General features: G+C 45.3%; 2 protein-coding genes and 1 long non-coding RNA gene across 7 annotated transcripts; 1 reads left to right on the top strand and 2 right to left on the bottom strand.

Moving 5' to 3' along the window:
* Positions 1-614: 614 nt before the first annotated feature.
* On the bottom strand, positions 615-18,898 carry RNASE4 (ribonuclease A family member 4). 2 transcript variants are annotated; one of them, XM_019793740.2, is made up of 2 exons: positions 18,766-18,898; positions 615-1,875 (listed from the first exon to the last, which is right to left on the bottom strand). In XM_019793740.2, exon 2 carries the CDS (start codon positions 1,856-1,858, stop codon positions 1,415-1,417), a length of 444 nt encoding a protein of 147 aa, XP_019649299.1. In that variant the 5' UTR covers positions 1,859-1,875; positions 18,766-18,898; the 3' UTR covers positions 615-1,414. The 2 variants fall into 2 exon arrangements, with proteins under 2 accessions (XP_019649299.1, XP_019649300.1); XM_019793741.2 differs by lacking the exon at positions 18,766-18,898 and adding an exon at positions 12,201-12,331.
* LOC109488644 lies at positions 1,778-16,206 on the top strand. Of its 3 annotated transcripts, none has more exons than XR_004622178.1 (6): positions 1,778-1,909; positions 7,605-7,726; positions 10,821-10,933; positions 15,092-15,200; positions 15,601-15,795; positions 16,116-16,206. It is a non-coding gene; the product is annotated as an uncharacterized LOC109488644 (long non-coding RNA). The 3 variants fall into 3 exon arrangements; XR_004622179.1 differs by having other exon boundaries at positions 15,598-15,795; XR_004622180.1 differs by lacking the exon at positions 7,605-7,726.
* Positions 6,435-18,903, bottom strand: ANG (angiogenin). 2 transcript variants are annotated; one of them, XM_011217890.3, is made up of 2 exons: positions 18,766-18,903; positions 6,435-7,047 (listed from the first exon to the last, which is right to left on the bottom strand). In XM_011217890.3, the coding sequence occupies exon 2, from the start codon at positions 7,027-7,029 to the stop codon at positions 6,589-6,591; it is 441 nt and encodes a 146-aa protein (XP_011216192.1). In that variant the 5' UTR covers positions 7,030-7,047; positions 18,766-18,903; the 3' UTR covers positions 6,435-6,588. The 2 variants fall into 2 exon arrangements, with proteins under 2 accessions (XP_011216192.1, XP_011216194.1); XM_011217892.3 differs by lacking the exon at positions 18,766-18,903 and adding an exon at positions 12,201-12,333.
* Between the last annotated feature and the right edge of the window lie 343 nt (positions 18,904-19,246).

Genomic DNA, 19,246 nt, shown 5'->3' with positions numbered 1-19,246 from the left:
GAGCCCCACATTGGGTATAGAGATTACTAAAAATCAATAAACTTAAAAAAGAAAAAAGAAAGTTATTTTTTTTAATTTACTCAGTTAAAATGTTTAACAGACGGCAATACGGTACTGTAAACTTGAAGTTTGCTAACAGGGTAAATTCTTAGTGTTCTTAGGACACACACAAAGGGATCCCTATGTGAGATGGTAGAGTATTAGCCTGATTGTGGGGAGATGTTCACAATGTGTATGCATACCAAATCAGTGTTAAAACAGATTTCTTTCTGTATCTGTTGTAACTCAAATGATTTCAGTTTAGTCCTTACACACACAGACACACACACACACGCACACACTTCCTTTCCTTAGCAGGCAGCGTCTGCATACATTCTGTTCCCCAGTTTGTTTAAAATAGTCCAAGGGAGAAGGGACGGGTGTGAGCACTGAGAGCGTTCGTTCCTCTGGAGTAAATGAGACAAGGGCTTCTGTGTCGTGGTCATGGACTGGTGGGCGTTAGTCTCTGACCAGAGTATATGGGGATAGTCAGGTGTGTGCCTGCTCATAAACTGAAGAATTGAAAGAGGGTAGGAGGAAAACAATCGCCCCACAAGAACCATAGCACAGCCTTCTCAGATACCTGCAGTTTAAGTCCTTTATTAGAAGGAAAACATGGAAGAAGTTTCCGTCAGGAAGAGTGACTGAGTCTTAAATGATCTAGAACATTTTTAATATTCTGACTTACTAGTGTGATTCAAAAGTCTGGGAAGACAGAAAGAAAATCTCTTGTATCATTGCTTGGACCTGTTAGACCCCAGAGCAACAAGGGAGCCAGGTTGTCCAGATAGAGCTGTCATTTTGTCAGCATGCATTTCCAAATTTCTCATGCTTCTCCCAACAGCTGACTGATTTTGGCAATAACCAAAAGCAGTTACTTTCAAAACGCTCCTTGTGATGAAGTGGGAAAAGGCCTGGATTAGGAGCCAGGTCAACTGGATTTTTGTCTCAGCTTTTCCACTAATGTCGCGGTCTTCAGCAAATCCATGAGCTTTGGGCTCCTACATACAACAACAGCGGCATTCCACAAGTGCTGTACTATGGAAATGGGTGATTTAGATGAAAACACTTTGAAATGCTTGAAATGCTATATAAATCCATATAATGACTAAATTCCAGAGGACAGGATCTGAGAGAGCTAAACTGACCGGTATTATAAAAGAAAGCCAAGAAGTTTGCTACAGAAAGGCCCAGACTCATTATAAGTTTGTGTCTCCATTTCTCTTTGATACAATGTACTTAACAGAATGGGTTATAAAGAGAGAAGGAGAAGCAGAGAAGACAGAGCCTGGGGCAGCTCAAATGCATTACTCACTGCTATTCGAGGAGTAAGTTAGAGGCCAACCGCCGGGCCATAACTCCCGCAGGCTGGTGTCTATCTGTCAAAGTGCACAGGCAACTGTGGGTCACCCTCACAGGCAATGACCACATGCCTAGTGCTCGCTGACGCCCGATATCTGCAGTTGGGGGCACTGGAGCTTCCTGTCTCCCTGCAGTCTGTGACCTTCACGACACCCTCATGGCAGTTCATCTTGCCATTCTTGCACTGGATATTGGTGGTGCTGCAGATACTACGAATGCTCCAGATGTCTTCATGGACGAAGGTGTTGAAACGCTTGCACTGATGTGTGGTCATCTTCCGTCTTTGCATCATCAAGTTGCAGTACGTGTCATTGCCACCTGTCCCCTCAGGGTCCACATGCTGCCGTAGGAATCGTTGATACATGCGATCCTGGCCATAGGAGGGCTGCACCAGCCCCAGCCCCAGCAGGGTCAGCAGCAAGAGCAGAAGCAGTGAACGGGTCCTGTGGAGAGCCATCACTACCTTGGAGATGCCTACACGGAAATGCAAGGGGCAGGAGAAAGAAAGGTGAGATGCGGGCATTGGGGAGAGGTGCTGGGAATGGCAAATTGACATTGCCTCAACTCTAGTCTCCTCTCTCCTCCTTATCTGTACCAGTTCCCCACTCTTCTCTGCTCAACTTTTCCCGTCTTGCGTTCCCTAGAGCACATCGTTTGCAAACATGCTTTTCTCTGAAAACAAGAGCCATTCTCTTTCATGGAGAGAGCTTGCTGCAGTGAGGACAGCGACCCAGGGCGGACACTGCCCGCGGGCCGTCCGGTGTATCTGGCCTCTGTGGTCAGACAGGGAATGGGAAGGAAAGGCAGATCTCAGTGGAACTGGAGTTGACCGTCTCTTGAGGTTATTCTCCGGTCATAGGATCTTTGGAGATTTTGGTGCTCTGGACTCTGATTCCCAAAGGTTTGGCTAGACTCATGATATGTCAGAGCAAGTTTATGAGCTGATTTTCATTCCTTACATCTGGAATTGAGGAAGGTGCAGAGAAGAGGCCAGAGTAATGCTGCGGGTAGCCTTTCCGCTCCTGCGGCTATTCTTCCTGTCGTATTAAAATCAGGTCCTTTCAGAAATCCTGTTCATCCTCTATAAAGAAGCCCTAAAAAGCAGAGTACCCAGCCCCCGTGCTTTGAAGGTAGTGAATATTGGCTGAATAAAGAAATAAATGAGTGAGCTTGTGAACTAATGAGATGAAATGGAGATAGTGAGTGAAGGTGTTTTCCGGGCTTGTGGAATTGACCACTAAGCTAAGAAACGCTTAAAAAATAAATTTAAACAGAACCACCTCCACAAAAAAAGGACGTGAATTGTGTCTTTCTGTTGTTGTTTGTTTCCTCTGACTACGTACAGCCCCCAAGAACTAGGCCCTGGTGAGGTAGTCTCTTGTCACGTGTCCACCCTGGACGCTCGGCCTGTCTTGTCCACAGCTGCTGGCAATCGTCCATATTCTCTGGTGGCAAGATCTTTGTGTTGACCCCCCTTGATGGTGGGAAATAAACACTTGTTTTACAGAGTTAAAAAACAAACAGACGGGGCGCCTGGGTGGCACAGCGGTTAAGCGTCTGCCTTCGGCTCAGGGCGTGATCCCGGCGTTCTGGGATCGGGCCCCACATCAGGCCTCCTCCGCTATGAGCCTGCTTCTTCCTCTCCCACTCCCTGCTTGTGTTCCCTCTCTCGCTGGCTGTCTCTATCTCTGTCGAATAAATCAATAAAAATCTTAAAAAAAAAAAAACCAGACAGACACCTCTGGAGCAACAGCAAAGAGAGCAGTTCTATGGATTGTAAAACACTGCCTTGGTTGACTAAAGAAAGAAACCCGGGCTTACCTGGCTCTCATATCTGTACTCTTTCCACCGCCCCCTGACTGCTTCTCGCATCCCACCTTCTAAATATTCAAGACCCCAACGATGTTGATGCTCAGAGGCGCTTCTCTCTAGCAACGAAATTTGAGCAGGGGTGGAACAGGGTGGGAGCGGAGGCGGGAGTCACTTAGCAACACTGACTAGCTGGATTCTCCTTCTGGCTCTCAGTCTGGGACTGACCTGGAGCCAAACCTTGAACTGCTTGACACTTGCGTGGGGCAGGCAGGGCTGTCTCACTACGGCAAAGAAAGGTCATCTCCCATTCAACAGGGAGTGAGCAGCCCCAAGTAGCGAGGGCAACCTTTTGAGTCAGACAGGCCCACTGCTGCACGTGCAGTCCACGTCCGGCCACAGGGGACTCCTGGGTTGCTATCTCTGGGTACTGCTGTCCTTTGTGGTCAGAGATGCTGCTTCCTGGAGCCGGGTCACGTGTGTAAGGGACTGAAATGGCTGATGAGAGACCTGCAATCTGCCCCATCTAAGCCTACACTTTGGTTAGCGGTAAGGACCGGGATGAAACAGAACCATCGCTCTTCTCCACACCACCTCCTAGGTTCACAGCCGCCTCCCGCCTCGATGCAGAAAGTTACAAAGCTCTAGGCCATTTCTTGTGCCTGGAGCTGACAGGAGAAATGGAGTCAGGCAGAAAGGGATGCGAAGGAGCTGTGAGAGGAAGGGGTCAGGCAGAAACGATGTTCAGTTTACTCCTCAGCCCAGCACTGAAGGCACACTTAGCACTTGGGTAATGGTTTCACCGCAAGGGGGTACTTCGGGCTGTTCTCCCCAGATCTAATTTTGGACCTCTCATCTTGCACAGTTCTGCCTACTTTCTCTCATCCTGCTTTTTTGTGATTGAGATCATGGTTTAGCAAAATAACTGGGTAGAGAAAAGACTTTAACTATTCATGCAAGGGCAAACACATGGCCTCAGCCACACCAACTGACTGATTTAACAAGACGGGGAAATAATTGCCGACGGAAGTCCAATGTAAACATCAATGGGTACATCTCAAGGCCCTAGGTACAACAGAAAATCAAAAGACCCCCAAATCATCCCACCACATACTTTTTGTTCAGAGCTTGCCTCAAAGGCTTTTTCTGCTGCACCAGATTAATTCTCAATGAGAACTAATTTTGATAGTGTGACCCCAAAGATCTGGCTTTGCCACATTGTGTGAACTTGGGGAAATAACTCAAGCTCTCAGGATATTTTTTCATAAGTAAAATGAGCATAATCATAATCCCTACATCTTAGAGATGTTATGAAGAATAAATGATAAAATCAATGTAAAGTGCTTATCACAATGCCTAGCCCACGATATGTATTTAGTAAATGCTGGCAATGATTTTTTCACAATTTCCATTCTTCTTGGTTTCCTTTGCTTCCTTCAATCTGATAAAAAATAATGAATGACTACAGCAAATTGCATATATTTTGGATCCCCTCTCCTTTATTTTGCAGAGTACTTATATTGCCAAGAAACTGTAAGGCTCTTTTTAAGGTGAACTATCTCACCAACTAGAATTTCTGCTGTGTCTCTAGAGAAATTTGTCCTCTCCAAATCGCATGGAATTCTCTTCCTTGAATGCCACCATTCCTTGAAGGACTTGACATTTTTGAGGTTTTTCTTCTCTTTCCCTTGCAAAGTCAATAAAGTACAGCTGACCAGCACTTCAATTCCTGAAATGATTCCCTTGAGATAAAATAACTTGCCTGTGACTTGATATTTCATTCTGAACAGCTTTTGACGGTGAAAGAACAAGAGACCCAGCGCAAAAAGTGCTGGGATTGGCTCCATAGCCGCTAGCCCCACAGCAGGACAGGAAGCACCCCCAGCCCACTGCCGCGCGATTTCCCAGGGAACAGTCATTTGCCCTCTCCCTAGAGTAGAGGTGCAGTGGTAATGCTCCCAGCAGATGTTTGGAGAAGACACCAGTTTTCACAAATATGGTGCTATCAATGTAATAACGGTCTATGCCTTTGACCTTCTCTATCGAGAGCTTGAGTGGGGCAGTGATCTGTATGGAAGCCACTTTGTTTCATATCGGGGAGATAGTACTGGTTGGAGAACCTAAGAAAGGGTCCAAATATTCTACCAAAAACTGGAATTTTCTTACTCCTTATAAGGGTTTTTTGAGATTTTATAAGAAGGCAAATTTTCTAATAAGAGAGGTTTGGAAAACTCTTCTCCCTAATTACAGTGTTTTCAATTTTGAAATAGGTAACTCAAAGTGGACAGATTCAGGGGCTGAATGTACACCAGGAACCTACTTCTCCACCACTTCTTTCCAAAATCTGAATATTTTCAGCAAAGCTGGGCTCTCCTGGGTGGCGCCTAGATACTGGTCTCTAACCTGAGTGTTGCGCAAGCAGGGCCTTGGGCCCATTTCAGAGCAATGTGGGCAGCAGGGGCGGCCCCTGTTGGGGATACTGTGGCCACGACAGTTATATATTTACGAGACAGCAGAACTGTGACTTATAACTGTAATTTATCAACTACTTTCCAAATAAAATATTGAGGCACCAGTTGATAGCAATTAGGTTAACAGGAAGTTAATCGCTAAACCTGTCGATCGATCAGTATATTTTACAAAGACAGTATCACCAACCTAAGTGTATGTTTACTTGAAAACCAAACGTAGTCGAAGAAGAATAAGGGATAACGTTTGGAATCTTTCTATGACTTCCCTAAGACCTCATAGTTGCCAGACATTGGTCGATAGAGTAAGAGATTAAGGAGAAAATAATGTAATAATGAATAAATAAGTAAATAATAAAATAATCACTTTTTGATCCTTATATAAAATAGCCATGAGAATATCCTAAGAACATTCCATTCAAAGCACAACATCAAAAAATTAACTCCTGCTTCAGACAACGGGTGGCTGCCCTTTGGTATTCGTGCAGGAGTACGTGTACATGCGTGTAAAAGAGAGAAAGTGGAATGAATCTGTTGGTATTCAGTCCTAAACTGTTCTCCTCAAGGTTTAACATTTGTAAAAGTAATATTGGCTAAGCCAAAGTCCACCTCCTTACTGACTGATAAGGAACTGACTGATAAGGAACTGACTGATAAGGAAAAGGGCATTTCTATTCTATCCAATCCTCTCAGGAGCAGCTGAAGAGAGAAAATGGGGTAAGATTAATGGGCCAATAATTAGTGAGAAGACTTTGATTCTTACTGATTTCAGAGACATTTTTATTTATTAAACATGTTATAAAATGGAAATCGAGATCGAGGCAGCTCATTCTCTGGGCCCCTGGCCATGAATGTCGGGGTGCGGAGGGAAATGCAAGGAAAGGAGAGCAGAGCCAGCTGTGGCCTCCAGTTACAGACGGAAAAAGGACTCATCAAAGTGGACAGGCAAGCCATGTTCACAGGCAACAACGATGTGTCTGAACCCTGGGGTAGCTCTGTACCGGCACGGAGGCCGCGGGGACCCTCCTACATGCCTGCAAGTGGTGACCTGGAAAGGAGACTTGCTTAGTCTTAAAGCTTCTCCGTAAGGGTTTCCATTCTTATTTCCACAGATGGCCTTGATGCTGCCCTTGTTGCCATGAATAAAGGTGTTGGTGTCTTTGCAGGGTGTGGTCAGGCCTCGTCTCTCCATCATGCTTTCACAGTATCTGTCATTCCGGCCCCTTGGTTTGGCATCAGAGTGCTGGGTCAGGAAGTGTTTGTACCTGGAGTCATCCTGAGCCCGGGCTGGTGGGGTCAGACCCAGACCCAGCATGAAGACCAACAACAGGGGGCCCAGGCCCTTCACCATCTCTTCCAGCAAAGGCTCCTGCCAAGGGCAAAAGGAGGTGTGGTAGGGGCACAGAACAGCATTGCCCAATCAGGCTAAAAGGACAGGGACTTTCCTCTCTGACATGAATCAGGTATCTTCAGTCACCTAATTACATCTTTTCTTTTCCCTTCCTCATTAATCTCAAACTTTTCATCAATCCATTTATTTGAAAAGTCTATTTAAAAGTTTCCTGAGGGGCGCCCGGGTGCCTCAGTCGGTTAAGCCTCTGCCTTCGGCGCAGGTCATGATCCCAGGGTCCCGCATCGGGCTCCTTGTTCAGCAAGGCGCCTGCTTCTCCCTCTGCCTCTGCCTGCCGCTCCCCCTGCTCCTGCTCTCTCTCCCTCTCTCCCCCTGTCTGAAAAATAAATAAATAAATAAATCTTAAAAAAAAAAAGTTTTCCTGAACACAACTTCCTGGCCCAACCACTCTTTCCTAACCCTCAGAATTGCTATTTATTTACACTGCCATCAGTCATAGCATTACAAAATCCACTCGCACTCTTTAATTCATTTATCAATTACTGTAATAACAAACTTCGCACGCGTCCCTGCAGGTATCAGACCACTGTGCTAGGTCCTGAACACAAAGACCATCAAAACCACCAAATGCCTCCCGAGAAGAGGTTGTAGCATCCATGGAGAAGGGATGGGAGCTCCAATTTCCTGAGATGAGACGGTAAGATAGGAGGTGAGAAGGGGGACTTTTAGGGAACCCTGAGCCCAGGGAAGGGTCAATCAGAGGACAGTTGAAGACAGGGTTCCAGGCACTCAAGTCAGCCGGCTGGCTGTAAGGAGAGCATTTGAGAGCAGTTTTATCTTCAGGCGAAGGGAGGCAGACCTAGTTCCCCAAGAAGTAGGTGTTTCATGGCCAAAGGTGGAATTATGATGTACCATTTAGACAGAACAAGGAGGAACATGGAAGAACCCATGTAATGCTTGGAAGTGGTCTGGGGTCAACTCTTACAGAGGACTGGAAAAAGAAGAATAAAAGGTCATTCCTAGGTGCTTTCTTGCTTTGGAAACACTATGGATCGTTCTCAAAGAATATTGTCTAATTTTCCCTGCACGTAGATGTACACTGTTACAGCACAGGTAAATGACGTTACCATGTGGTAAAAACAAAAACAAACCCCAAAACAACTCCTTAGGCCTTTTTTGTTTTGTTTTAAGTAAACTCCATGCACACATGGGGCTCAAACTCAAAACCCTGAGATCAAGAGTCACGTGCTCTACCGACTGAGCCAGCCTGGCCCCCTCCTTAGATCTTTTCATCAAGTCAAAGGCCTCACAATTTGCTGCAATGAGTTCCCAAATCTTTCTCAAAAGAAGAAGAAAGAGAAGAGGATTGCTGCCATTATCTCTCAAGAAAGCTGTCAGTCTCAAACTGTAGAACTCACACATCCCAGGGGTGGTGGTCAGATACTCAAACACACTCACAGGGTCAACACGGTGCTTCTTCCGGGAGCATGATTTTAACTCAGTGATAGATAATTAAAAGTAGAATTAAACAAATATAGATTATAATGGAACAGAGAACAAATTCTTTATGAACTTTTAAGATTTTATTTCTTATGAAATTTGAAGATTTGAGAATTGAAAGATACTTGGTGCCTGAGCAGGTAGTTTCTGATTATACCTTCAGTGTTTTGGAGAAAATTTTAAAGAATATTCAGAGCCTTTAAAAACCACCATAGTCCATGCTCTCTTTGGCTGCACATATCCTAAAATTGGAATGATAAAAATCACCATAGTCCTACACATTATATCAAGTATATGTGAATACCCCCACATCCAACGATAAAAATGATTTTCACTGTAAATTTGAAACTGATGTTATGGGGCGCCGGGGTGGCTCAGTCAGTTCAGTGTCAGACTCTTGATTTTGGCTTAGGTCATGATCTCAGGGTTGTGAGATCCAGCCCCCATGTCGCCACAGCTCCAAGGTGAGTATGGAGTCTGCTTAAGATTTTCTCTCTCCCTCTGCCCCTACCCACCTCTCTAACTCTCAGTAAATAAATAAATAAAAACAAAGGAACTGATTTTTATAATTTTGTTTCTCAAATTGTGGGTATTTCATTTAATTTCTGACTGGGTAGGTTGTTTCTTGGCAATCATCATACTTACTGAGAAATTCTTGCAATGGGAGAAAAATTGGACCTTCAAATTATTCTTAAACGTAATATGATTCCTATGAATACTAAATTTAAAAATAAATGGTACATTTTCATAGACATTAAAGTATTAATTTTTATTTTGTGCTTTCTTGTGTGTAAGTCATAAACATGATTCTCATATCAAATAATTGCGTAGCCCTCACAGAGGCCATAGGTCCTAACACTAAGCCTGTAGTGTCCCTAAACAGCCCTGAGAGTATGACTGTGAATCCAGAAAAACAAGGGAGTCTGGGGTTTTGCTGGTTACATGGAAAGACATGTGACAAGAGGAAGCAAAGTGAACTCTCTTTCTCATCAATATTTGGCATTGATCCACCTTGTCTGTTTCATAATAACTAGAAACAAATTTGGTACACTGCTAAGAAATCTTTCAACTAGCCCACAATACTGATAGAAATAGCAGCTGAAAAGGTTTCTGTTAAGCACTTAGAGTATCATTTGTAATAGAATCAAGTGAAATTGTGTTCTTGGGAGCTGAGCAAGAATGTGGCACATAGGGGCGCCTGAGTGGCTCAGTCGTTAAGCATCTTCCTTCAGCCCAGGGCGTGACCCCAGGGTCCTGGGATCGAGCCCCGCATTGGGCTCCCTGCAGTGTTGGGAGCCTGCTTCTTCCTCTCCCACTCCCCCTGCTTGTGTTCCCTCTCTCACTGGTTGTCTCTCTCTGTCAAATAAATAAATAAAATCTTTAATAAAAAAAAATGTGGCACATAGCTGCAGAGTGGAGTCTCTCCTAAGAGAATAACAAGTATTCCTACATGGCTGCTGCTCGACACAGGGGCTCAGCTGCCTGTTTGCCAAGCTCTGTACATTTACATTGTGCTTCTCAGTCTCCTGGGTGTGTCTTCTTTTTTTAGTTTTTTGGAGGACCTCATCCAAGTTTTATTGATTTGAAATCAACTAAGTTTCTTGCTCAGCAATGAACAAATATTGCCTTCTAAAGTCAGAGGTGGTTGTAGAATCATAGGCGCTCCAGAGAGGGGACCTTAGAGTCACACAGTCAACACCTCTCTGGCAGAGTCAGAGTCCCAGAATTAAAAAACCAGAGCTGGTAGTACCCAAAAGAGTCATTAGGGGGCAGTGGTGGATAGGAATGGTCCCAACCATTCCAGGCTATGCAAGAGACCCTGGGTCCTTGCAGGAGGTTTGCCTAGGGTCTCTGCCCAAACACTCTACACTTTAGATATTAAGATCAAGGACACTTTACTAAATAAGTGTCAAAGCAGAAGTCACAAAGCTGATCTGTCCACAAGGATATCATCAAATAAAGATTTACCTGTTGTCAGGTTTCATGGGTAACATTTCCAAGCCATTAGATCTATGCGGTCTTGGGCAAACAATGACCTATTTACTTGTCAGTGTTTCCTACTGGTGTGTAATCAATAGGAGGGCAGAGCCCATATTAGTCACCTTGAATCCCAGTGCCTGCCTCATGGTAGACCCTCAATAATTACGTTTTTAATGATTGACTTTATTTTCCTCTCCAGGCCTCAATCCGTTCATCTGTAAAGAGAGTTGCTAACTGTTAAGGCCTGAAATTCCACAGTTCTCATTAAGCATAAAAGAGTCTTTTCTTTTTCTTTCCTTTTCTTCCACTAGAATGAAATTGCAGAGATAAGTTCGTGTGTAAGTTTAGTTGGTGGCAAAAGGCATTAGCCGGAAGAAACAGCTAAGAGGTTGACTGAGATGCATCACTCCTTAAGGCTCAGCAGGTAAGCCAAGCCCACAGACCACCTCTAGTTAAGGCACTGGGCTGACACTACATAGGTACTGCACATCCTAAAAAACCATTTGCTTGTCGGAGGTTGAAGGCCCTCACGTCTATCTTCGAGCTCAAGGAATATTTTTGTTTCTGATTTGCGGAATTTGCACATTCATTCTGTAACAACTCAGCTAAGGTTTGCTCAGGCTTATTGTAATCTTAGTTCCCTAAAACATCCAGAAACCAAATCCCAGCAAGTATACACTAGGGTTACCAACATCTGCTCTCCCACTCATAACTTCCTCACTTATATATTCCATACTACATTTCCCAAAAATGGGGGTTGAAATGGAATTGGGAGAAAACAAGTAAGAGATTATATGGGGTGAAGAAGTGAATCTGCCTAGGCCAAGTGTGCAGAGGCCCCATCTGGTGGTCAAACTCATTCACACATATCCTTCTACACCCATAACTGTCAACAGATTTTCGTCAGTGGAATTTGTCTCACAACTTGTTTTTTAGACTAACTTCACCTTCTGTCTCAAACCAATCCCTTAGTCTTCACAAAAATTAATATACTCTTTCTCTCCCCACAGGCAATATTTTATAATCAAGAGCTCCATCAAACTTTATGCACCAGGGAGTTAACTTGACAGTTTATGATTGCAACTATGATTACAACTTCCATAAACATAGCCTCATGCTTTTATATGTTCTAGGGCAATATTCTCCAAACTGGAAGCTTACCACCCATTGTGTATTCCTCTCTCTAGCTCCTTTCTTCTTTCTTCTCTTCAACCTGCCAGTATACCTTTTTTTGATCTTGACATGCGTTGTTTAATTGTGCTTTCAGAGAGCATTCAAAACGTTCTTAAGATATTAGCAGGAAAGGTTACAAGAAAACAAAGCTAAAAGTATACTCATTCTCTGTTTCTTTCCTTGTTAAGCCACACACAATGTCGGGGCGGGGTGGGGCGGGGTGGGGGGCTCCAGATAATCCTTCAGCAGATGCTTTTTCTAGATCTTTGGGGACTTTATCACAATTTAGGAATCCCTTTTAAATCACCACTTGCTCCCAGTCTTACTAATTTCCCTTTATCCACATTTAGGCTATCCCAGAAGAAATCTGTTTGTATTTTAAACTTTAGAATCAAATTCATTTCCTTCTTAATTCATGAACTTGGGCCAAGAGTTCTTAAAAGGGAAAAAATGGTTTCGTTGAAATGGATGGATGTCTAGAAATAGTACAGATATCAACAAATAGAGAAAGAGATTACCCAGGAGGAAGAGTCTCACAAAAGTCTGGAAGTTTCCCTCCAACTGAAGATGGGTTCCAGCTGTTTGTTCCTGGAGATGGGTCCCAGTTGTGTGAACTTAGAGGCCCCTCTCGGTTCTGATTATATAGTGATCGGATGAACGGGGAGGGAAGAGTAGGTCTAAAGATCCCCGATCCTGGCAGAGACATGAAAACCAAGGACACTGCTCTTGGACAAACGAGGAGATTCACCTTTTCCCTGGGCATGACTGGGTCGAACATTAACCCACACAAATTAGAGATTTGTTCTGGGAGGCCAACTTTGATAAACATGGCCTTTTGTCCCACAGTTGCGTTTTTCTGATGTTTGTGGTTCTACTCTTGCCCATGACGGGGCATGCAGTGGTCTCGATCTAGGAGGTGTTGCTTCTGATCTCATGGGCCATCTCCAAGAGCCGTGTTGGAGGAGGCCTGCAGAGTAAAGGTGGCTTCTCAGCAGGATGCTGTCCCACTGTCCCTTGCTTTTACCCACATAATTTGTCTTCATGAAAAGATGAAAAGAGCTAAGTAGGCTCTTTCATAGATTCCACAGAACCAGGGAAGCATTCCTAGAGAAGGTTATGTGACAGCTCTTAGTACCCTGCCGCTGACTTCAAGCTTCCAGCCGCTAGCCCTCAGAAGTTTCCTTGTTGTATTTCCAGGGCTTCTCCTTCCTTTCCTCCTTACCTGTTCACAGAGATTAATCCTGAGCACTCAGTCTTCTGTTCTTTGTAGTGCAGTTGCAAAACTGATTACCCCCACCATCCACGCAACACTGAGACTGCATCAACTCACAAAGTGGGTCTGCTCGACTAGAAACAAGCCGACTGGGTCAAAGTTTACTGGGATCACTTTATAAAGATCCTGTAGTCTCAACTATCAGGCACACAGGATGCCAACTGTTTCGCAGACCCTCAGTCACCACCTCCACTGGCACTGGATCTCCAACAGTGCTGTGTTTAAAAAGTCCTCAACCCTCGGGGGTCATCCCTCCACCTTCACGTTTTCAGTCCGCCTGTCTCTGAGGTGTCAAGAAAGACAGGCTGCCTGCTAATAAAATTACTGCACTTGAAATCATCGTAATAATTGTAATCATGATAATAGTCATTGCCTTTCATTTCATGAATCTCTCACACACATGATTATATTTGACCGTCACCAGGACTGGGTGAGGTAGGTATTACGTAAATCAGTTTTTCTTATGAAGGAAACTCCCAGATCAAACAGAAACTCCCAGATCAAACAGAAACTCCCAGATCAAACAGGGATGGTGCAGTCAGACCTCAAACTCCTTATCTTCAGGGAGGGGATTTACTCATCTTTCCAGACTTGGCATGAGCAACGCCTCCTCCGGGTCTGACCGGCTTTCCTCAATCCCACCCCGTCCCAGGAGAAGCTGCCCGCAGCTTCCTTTGGGGGTTCTCTGTACCTAGCACACACCGTGCTGAGGCAAGCTTAGAGCAGCAGTCCCAAGCTGGTGGCTTCAGCTGCATTGACTCTACACTTCGGATGTGTCCTGGTGTGTGTGAAAAGCTGGTGAGTCAGCCTGAGTGGAGCCTATCTGTGTAAGAGTCTGTGATGCCCCAGGAAAGGATTCATCCACAGAGAAGAACATGATGAGAGGAGGCAGAAAGGTGCCAAGGCCATGGAGCAGTGCTGGGCAAGGCCTACGTTGTGCTTCGTCCACACCCCCTCTGACCTGGCCTCCTGGGGCCTAGAGCGAGGAGGGCACTGCAATACCAACTTTCATAAAAAGCAAGGTTGTTTCATTAAATCTCTCTAAGATTCAGGAAGCACACAGCAAGTCGGTGTGAAGAAATTCACTCCACAGCTGACCCGAGGTGGAATGGGGGTGGGGCGGGAGGTAAAGTGCCTTCCCCACCTGAGGATCCCACTGGGACAGATTTGAGGCAAGTCTGGACAAGAGCGAGAGCAACAGGCCAGACCATTTGCTCTATCAAAAAGGAAGAGGACACTGCGTGTTGGCATCTTCAGACATTTTCAGCAGCATGGGCCCCTTTGTAGGGCAGGGATAGACCTCCCGCAGGGAGGTGGAGCAAGAAAGAAGTAAATGGCAGCCTCACTGTCTAGGTTAAAGGGGCAAGTTTGCAAATATGGTTACACTCCCTGTGAACTCCAGGAACTCAGAGAAGAATGTGAGCTGATCTGGAGATCTCACAACATGGGTGGGATGGGTCTAGCTTTACTTTATGTAGGCAAACAGGCCATTAGCCATCATCCTTTGATGATTAATTAATCTTCTTGTCTCTCCATTCAATGGAACCCTTAGGAGAAGAATAATTGTGTCGTTCATCTCTGCATTCTTAGTATCTCAGAGAGTGATGGACTCCTAGGCCCCAAGCTCTTCTTGCTATCCCTCATTGCTTCTAGGAATGTACCATCTGATCTCACTTTGGAGACCCCAACCATACAAACTCCCGTGGCTTCTCTTAAGACTGACAGACACAACTGGGTCTGGCAACAGTTACCAGACAAGGTAGGCCCAGTTCCCAGGTAGAGCAGGAAGGCTTCCAAGTTTCCCAGAAAAAACTCTGCTGGCATTACTGATAAATCCTGACCTTCATTTCTTAGGTATTGCTCCCTGTTCTAATGCAAAAATCCCTAGGAGGATTAACTCTTCAAACAGTTGTCTGTGATTCACACATGCTTGCACAGGTGCTTTAGAGGCTATCTTAAGAATAGTTTTTGGTAGGGGGCGCCTGGGTGGCTCAGTCGGTTAAGTGGCTGCCTTGGCTCAGGTCATGATCCAGGGGTCTGGGGATCAAGCTCTGCATCAGGCTCCCTGCTTGGTGGGGAGTCTGCTTCTGCCCCTCCCTACTGACATACTCTCTCTCTCTCTCTCTCTCTAATAAGTAAATAAAATCCTAAAAAAAAAAAAGAAGGCCTGAGGTTTTGAGGAGGAAGAAAAGTGGGCAGCATGGTGAACCTGAAAAAGACAAACTTCACTGGCTTTTCAGCTATGGTGAGTCACAGTCCCACCTAAGCTTCACTTTTTCCCCCTGTCCTCCTCCCTGTTTCCTGCATCTCCACCCAAATTCTGAGCTAAAAGGAAAAAAGTCTGAGGAAGTGAGAAATGACCAAGCACACAGCCACAAACTGCATCTCCCTCAGTACCTGGGGCCTCAGAGTTTCTGCAGTCTCTGGGAAGGAAGGGTTAGGCGTCCGCCCACACAACTGTTCCGCCAAATACCACAGTTCAAAGTCCTCCAGGTAGAGAGAGAATCGACAAGACATGGGGCTGGCTGAGTGGGGCCTCTGCTGGTATCTAACAGAGTACCCTAATGCTGACTTTCCTTTTGTGGGCAAACCCACTGTTTGAGTGGTACCTGTTTTAAATTAATCATGTATCACTTTTTAAGTAGATGCTGGAGAACTGAGTTCTAAAGAGCTCTAAGCCCGTCATTTGGTGGGGAGGACACTGCCGGGCCCGTACAACACCCCTAAGGCTTCAGCAATCACGGACGACAGAAGCAGCAGCCCACTCCCAGTCTGTGGGGATCAAGATGACTTGATGGACACGATCCTTCTCTGATAAATCACCTAAAGGAAGAGATAAGGTACGCCATTCCAACGTCACTCACACACACACGCGCACACACACACACAGTCCCATGACTTGAAACACCAGTTCAAACACCAACTCACACAAACAGATCAGCCTCTGATGTTAGCTTTGTGCTGCGGTGCTGGCGAGCAGCCTCCTGCCTCTGAACACAGCCAGGGCCCTTCCTCGGCTCTGGGATTTCACTGGACAACTTGGGGAGAATTCACAGCCTCCCCCACATAGTGGACAAAGCAAAAAGCCAGTTAAGTGAATGGTGAATGGTTGCTTTCATTCTGAGTTTTTTTCTTTCTTTTTCTTTTCTTTTCTTTTCAGCTTGGCACAATGAAGTTTTGATGAAAGAGAAGATAAAGGTTTGGGGTAAAAAAAAGTTTGACTATTTCATTAAAATGCATCTAAGTGCTTACTCATTTGTATTTTAAAATACCTATAGCAAGGAATTTTATATTTATATATATAGATATCAATCTATATCTATCTATATATCTTTTCAGTAATTTTAAGAGGTGTGAAGCAATTATCAATTGAAAAAAGCCCAATCATACATTTTTTTAAATGTTTTGACAGCTTCAACTTGAAAGCCATTCCCCTTTTCCAGAAAATTTTCCTGTGTGTCTTCTTCACACCTTGCACACAGACACAGGAAGCCCAGTGCTCTCCTTCTAAGGACTCAAGTGCTGGTGTCCTTTACCCTGCATACAGAGTATATATGTTTAATTCTGTCCTTCAAATTATAAAATTAGGTCATGGAGAAAAGTGACTAATCTCTAAATTTGTTTTAACTCTAACATTTTTTAAGTTTATAAGCATGAAACTAATTTACTAACAGAAGTAATGGTTAAAAGAGGATGAAGACGTGAAAAGAAGGATCACGTCTCCAGGAACGGGGGACACTATGACTGAGGGAGAATGGACCAAAGTCTTCTTGACATGCCTGTGTATTTTAAAACAAAGATAAAAATTACACATTCAGGGGCGCCTGGGTGGCACAGCGGTTAAGCGTCTGCCTTCGGCTCAGGGCGTGATCCCGGCGTTATGGGATCGAGCCCCACGTCAGGCTCCTCCGCTATGAGCCTGCTTCTTCCTCTCCCACTCCCCCTGCTTGTGTTCCCTCTCTCGCTGGCTGTCTCTATCTCTGTCAAATAAATAAATAAAATCTTTAAAAAAAAATTACACATTCACTATTCAACACACTCTGGGCTTTGTGCCCATTCTCTTTCCCAGATATCTCAAGGTGTCCTGAGAATAACTGTTAACAAAGATTGCTCTTTGCTCAAATATAGCTTAAATGAAAACTCCTAATGAGGGGTTTCATTGGCCTGCTTTGGTCCACTTTCCTAGCCATCTACTTTAATTTCTGAATGACACGGGCAAGTGCTTCCAACAATAACTAGACAAATCTCTTACCTTTGCCTGCTTGTAACCAGACATCTGCTCTTTCAACAACAGCCAGAGCCATTCTTCTTTTCCTGGAACGGTTTTCCCTATCCTTTCTGCCAAACTACATAGCTCTTGTCTACATTACTACAGTACCTTCTTTTCTATAAGTTCCATCTTACTAACACCCTGCGACCCTGTGAAGTCATAGAATAAGAAAGAGGGAGACCTGGAGGACTATCTCTCAAGCCCTCATTTTACAGATGAGGAAACTGAGGAACAGAGAAAGAAAACATGTACTGCCCCAGGAACATCCGGTGTTCCAAGGACTAGAAGCTTTCCAATGCACCACATGGCTTTCATATTCCACACTAGCATTTTCTAGAAAATTAAAGCTAATTTTAAAGGTGCCACTCAAAGTTGCTCTTTAAGGGAAACCTACTAAATATTTCCATGAATTTCAAAAATATTTTATCTGTAAAAAGAGTTGCTTAAAATAAAGTGTGTGTAACAAAATTGTCCTTCTGCAGAAGCTAGCTAGTAACTGTGTAGTTAAGTAGTTCCTTGAATACCTGAGGCTGCTTCTGGGAAGTTGGCCAGTGCTGTTCAGATAATTATGTCACTTGAGTTTCTAGTGATTACCTTTATGACTTGATTATAACGTTCTTTTTTTTTTTTAAGATTTTAATTTTATTTATTTATTTATATGACAGAGACAGCCAGCAAGAGAGGGAACACAAGCAGGGGGAGTGGGAGAGGAAAAGCAGGCTCCTAGTGGAGGAGCCTGATATGGGGCTCGATCCCAGAATGCTGGGATCACGCCCTGAGCCGAAGGCAGACGCTTAACGACTGCACCACCCAGGCGCCCCGATTATAACGTTCTTAACGACACAGAGGGAGGGTCTTGCCTCATTTGAGATTTCCCTAGTCCCCAGAATGATGCTGAAAACTATTTTACTGTCCTTCCTAAATAAAGATGCTCTGTTTTGCCCATGTGTTACCACATGACATGGCGTCTCAGAGTTAAAAAGGTTGAGGATCCCAACATTCTTGTGAGAAAGCTTAGAGAAGAGGCTGTTGGCAGTGTCTCCCAGAATTTTGCAACACTGGCTACTGGTGGATTAAGGGAGAGGAGACAGAAGTGAGTCACCAGAAAACAAAAACGCAAGCCCCAAAAGGCAGTTATGCTGGCAAAAACTGGACAAGGCCTGCTTCATAAATCGGGCGATCAACCTGGGTACCAAGTAAAGTATCCTTAGGTTTGAGCAAGTGGGGGCCTTCCCGGGCCTCCGTTCCTTTCGCCAATTCTGCGCCCTCCTCTGAGCCTACATTCTAGGCACTAGACTTTCACGAAGCCGGCTCTGCTCAGCTGCGGGAAATAAATCTCAGGGTGGGAATGTAGGCTCACTAACTCATAAAACAGGACTTTTACCTTCCTTCCCATGCCTCATCGGCTCCAACCCGGTTCTGCAAACGCCTCCCCGGCGGAACCCCACACTGCCTCTGCTAAGAAGGGGCTCCTCGGGCCAAAACGCTCTTGGTAAAACTACTGACAAGGAGGAGGAGAGAGAGCAGGATGCGAACCCACCTCGGCCTCGAACAGGGCTGCAGAAACGCGCAGGACGGGAGAAAGTTTTTCTCACCGGCTTCTTACCGCCGCTTGTACGACGATAGGGAGCTGGTAGAAGACGCAAAGACGTCCGGTTAAATCCTGCTTTGGATCCTGGGTGGGGTCGGAGTGCCTGCGTGTACACGAACGGACGGGGGATGCCCCAGCGAGAGGAGGGCGGCGCCGGGGCCTCTGTGCGGCTGGGACCGCGCCCTGTTTCTCCCGGGAGGCCCCTCCCGCCTGGACTGCCTCTGGAGTGGGCGCCGCGGGCGGCCCTGCCTGGAAAGGAGAGGGCCAGCAGATCCGAGCCCCACGCGCAGCGGCCGCGAGGACACGGCCTCCGGGACAGCGGGACTTGGGACACCGGCCCCTGCTCCCGGGAGCGAGGCGGTCCCTCCGACGTGTCCGCTGGCGGAGAGTGCAGGAGACCAGGCGGTTTCTCCCCGCACAGCTCATCAGC

The sequence above is a fragment of the Ailuropoda melanoleuca genome, chromosome 20 (genome assembly GCF_002007445.2).
Source record: "Ailuropoda melanoleuca isolate Jingjing chromosome 20, ASM200744v2, whole genome shotgun sequence".
Lineage (NCBI taxonomy): Eukaryota > Metazoa > Chordata > Mammalia > Carnivora > Ursidae > Ailuropoda > Ailuropoda melanoleuca.
This window is presented reverse-complemented; position numbering and strand designations above follow the sequence as displayed.

What these genes read in the sequence shown, in the direction of transcription:
- RNASE4 (XM_019793740.2), bottom strand. Translation starts at nt 1,858, where the DNA reads ATGGCTCTCCACAGGACCCGTTCACTGCTTCTGCTCTTGCTGCTGACC.
- ANG (XM_011217890.3), bottom strand. Translation starts at nt 7,029, where the DNA reads ATGGTGAAGGGCCTGGGCCCCCTGTTGTTGGTCTTCATGCTGGGTCTG.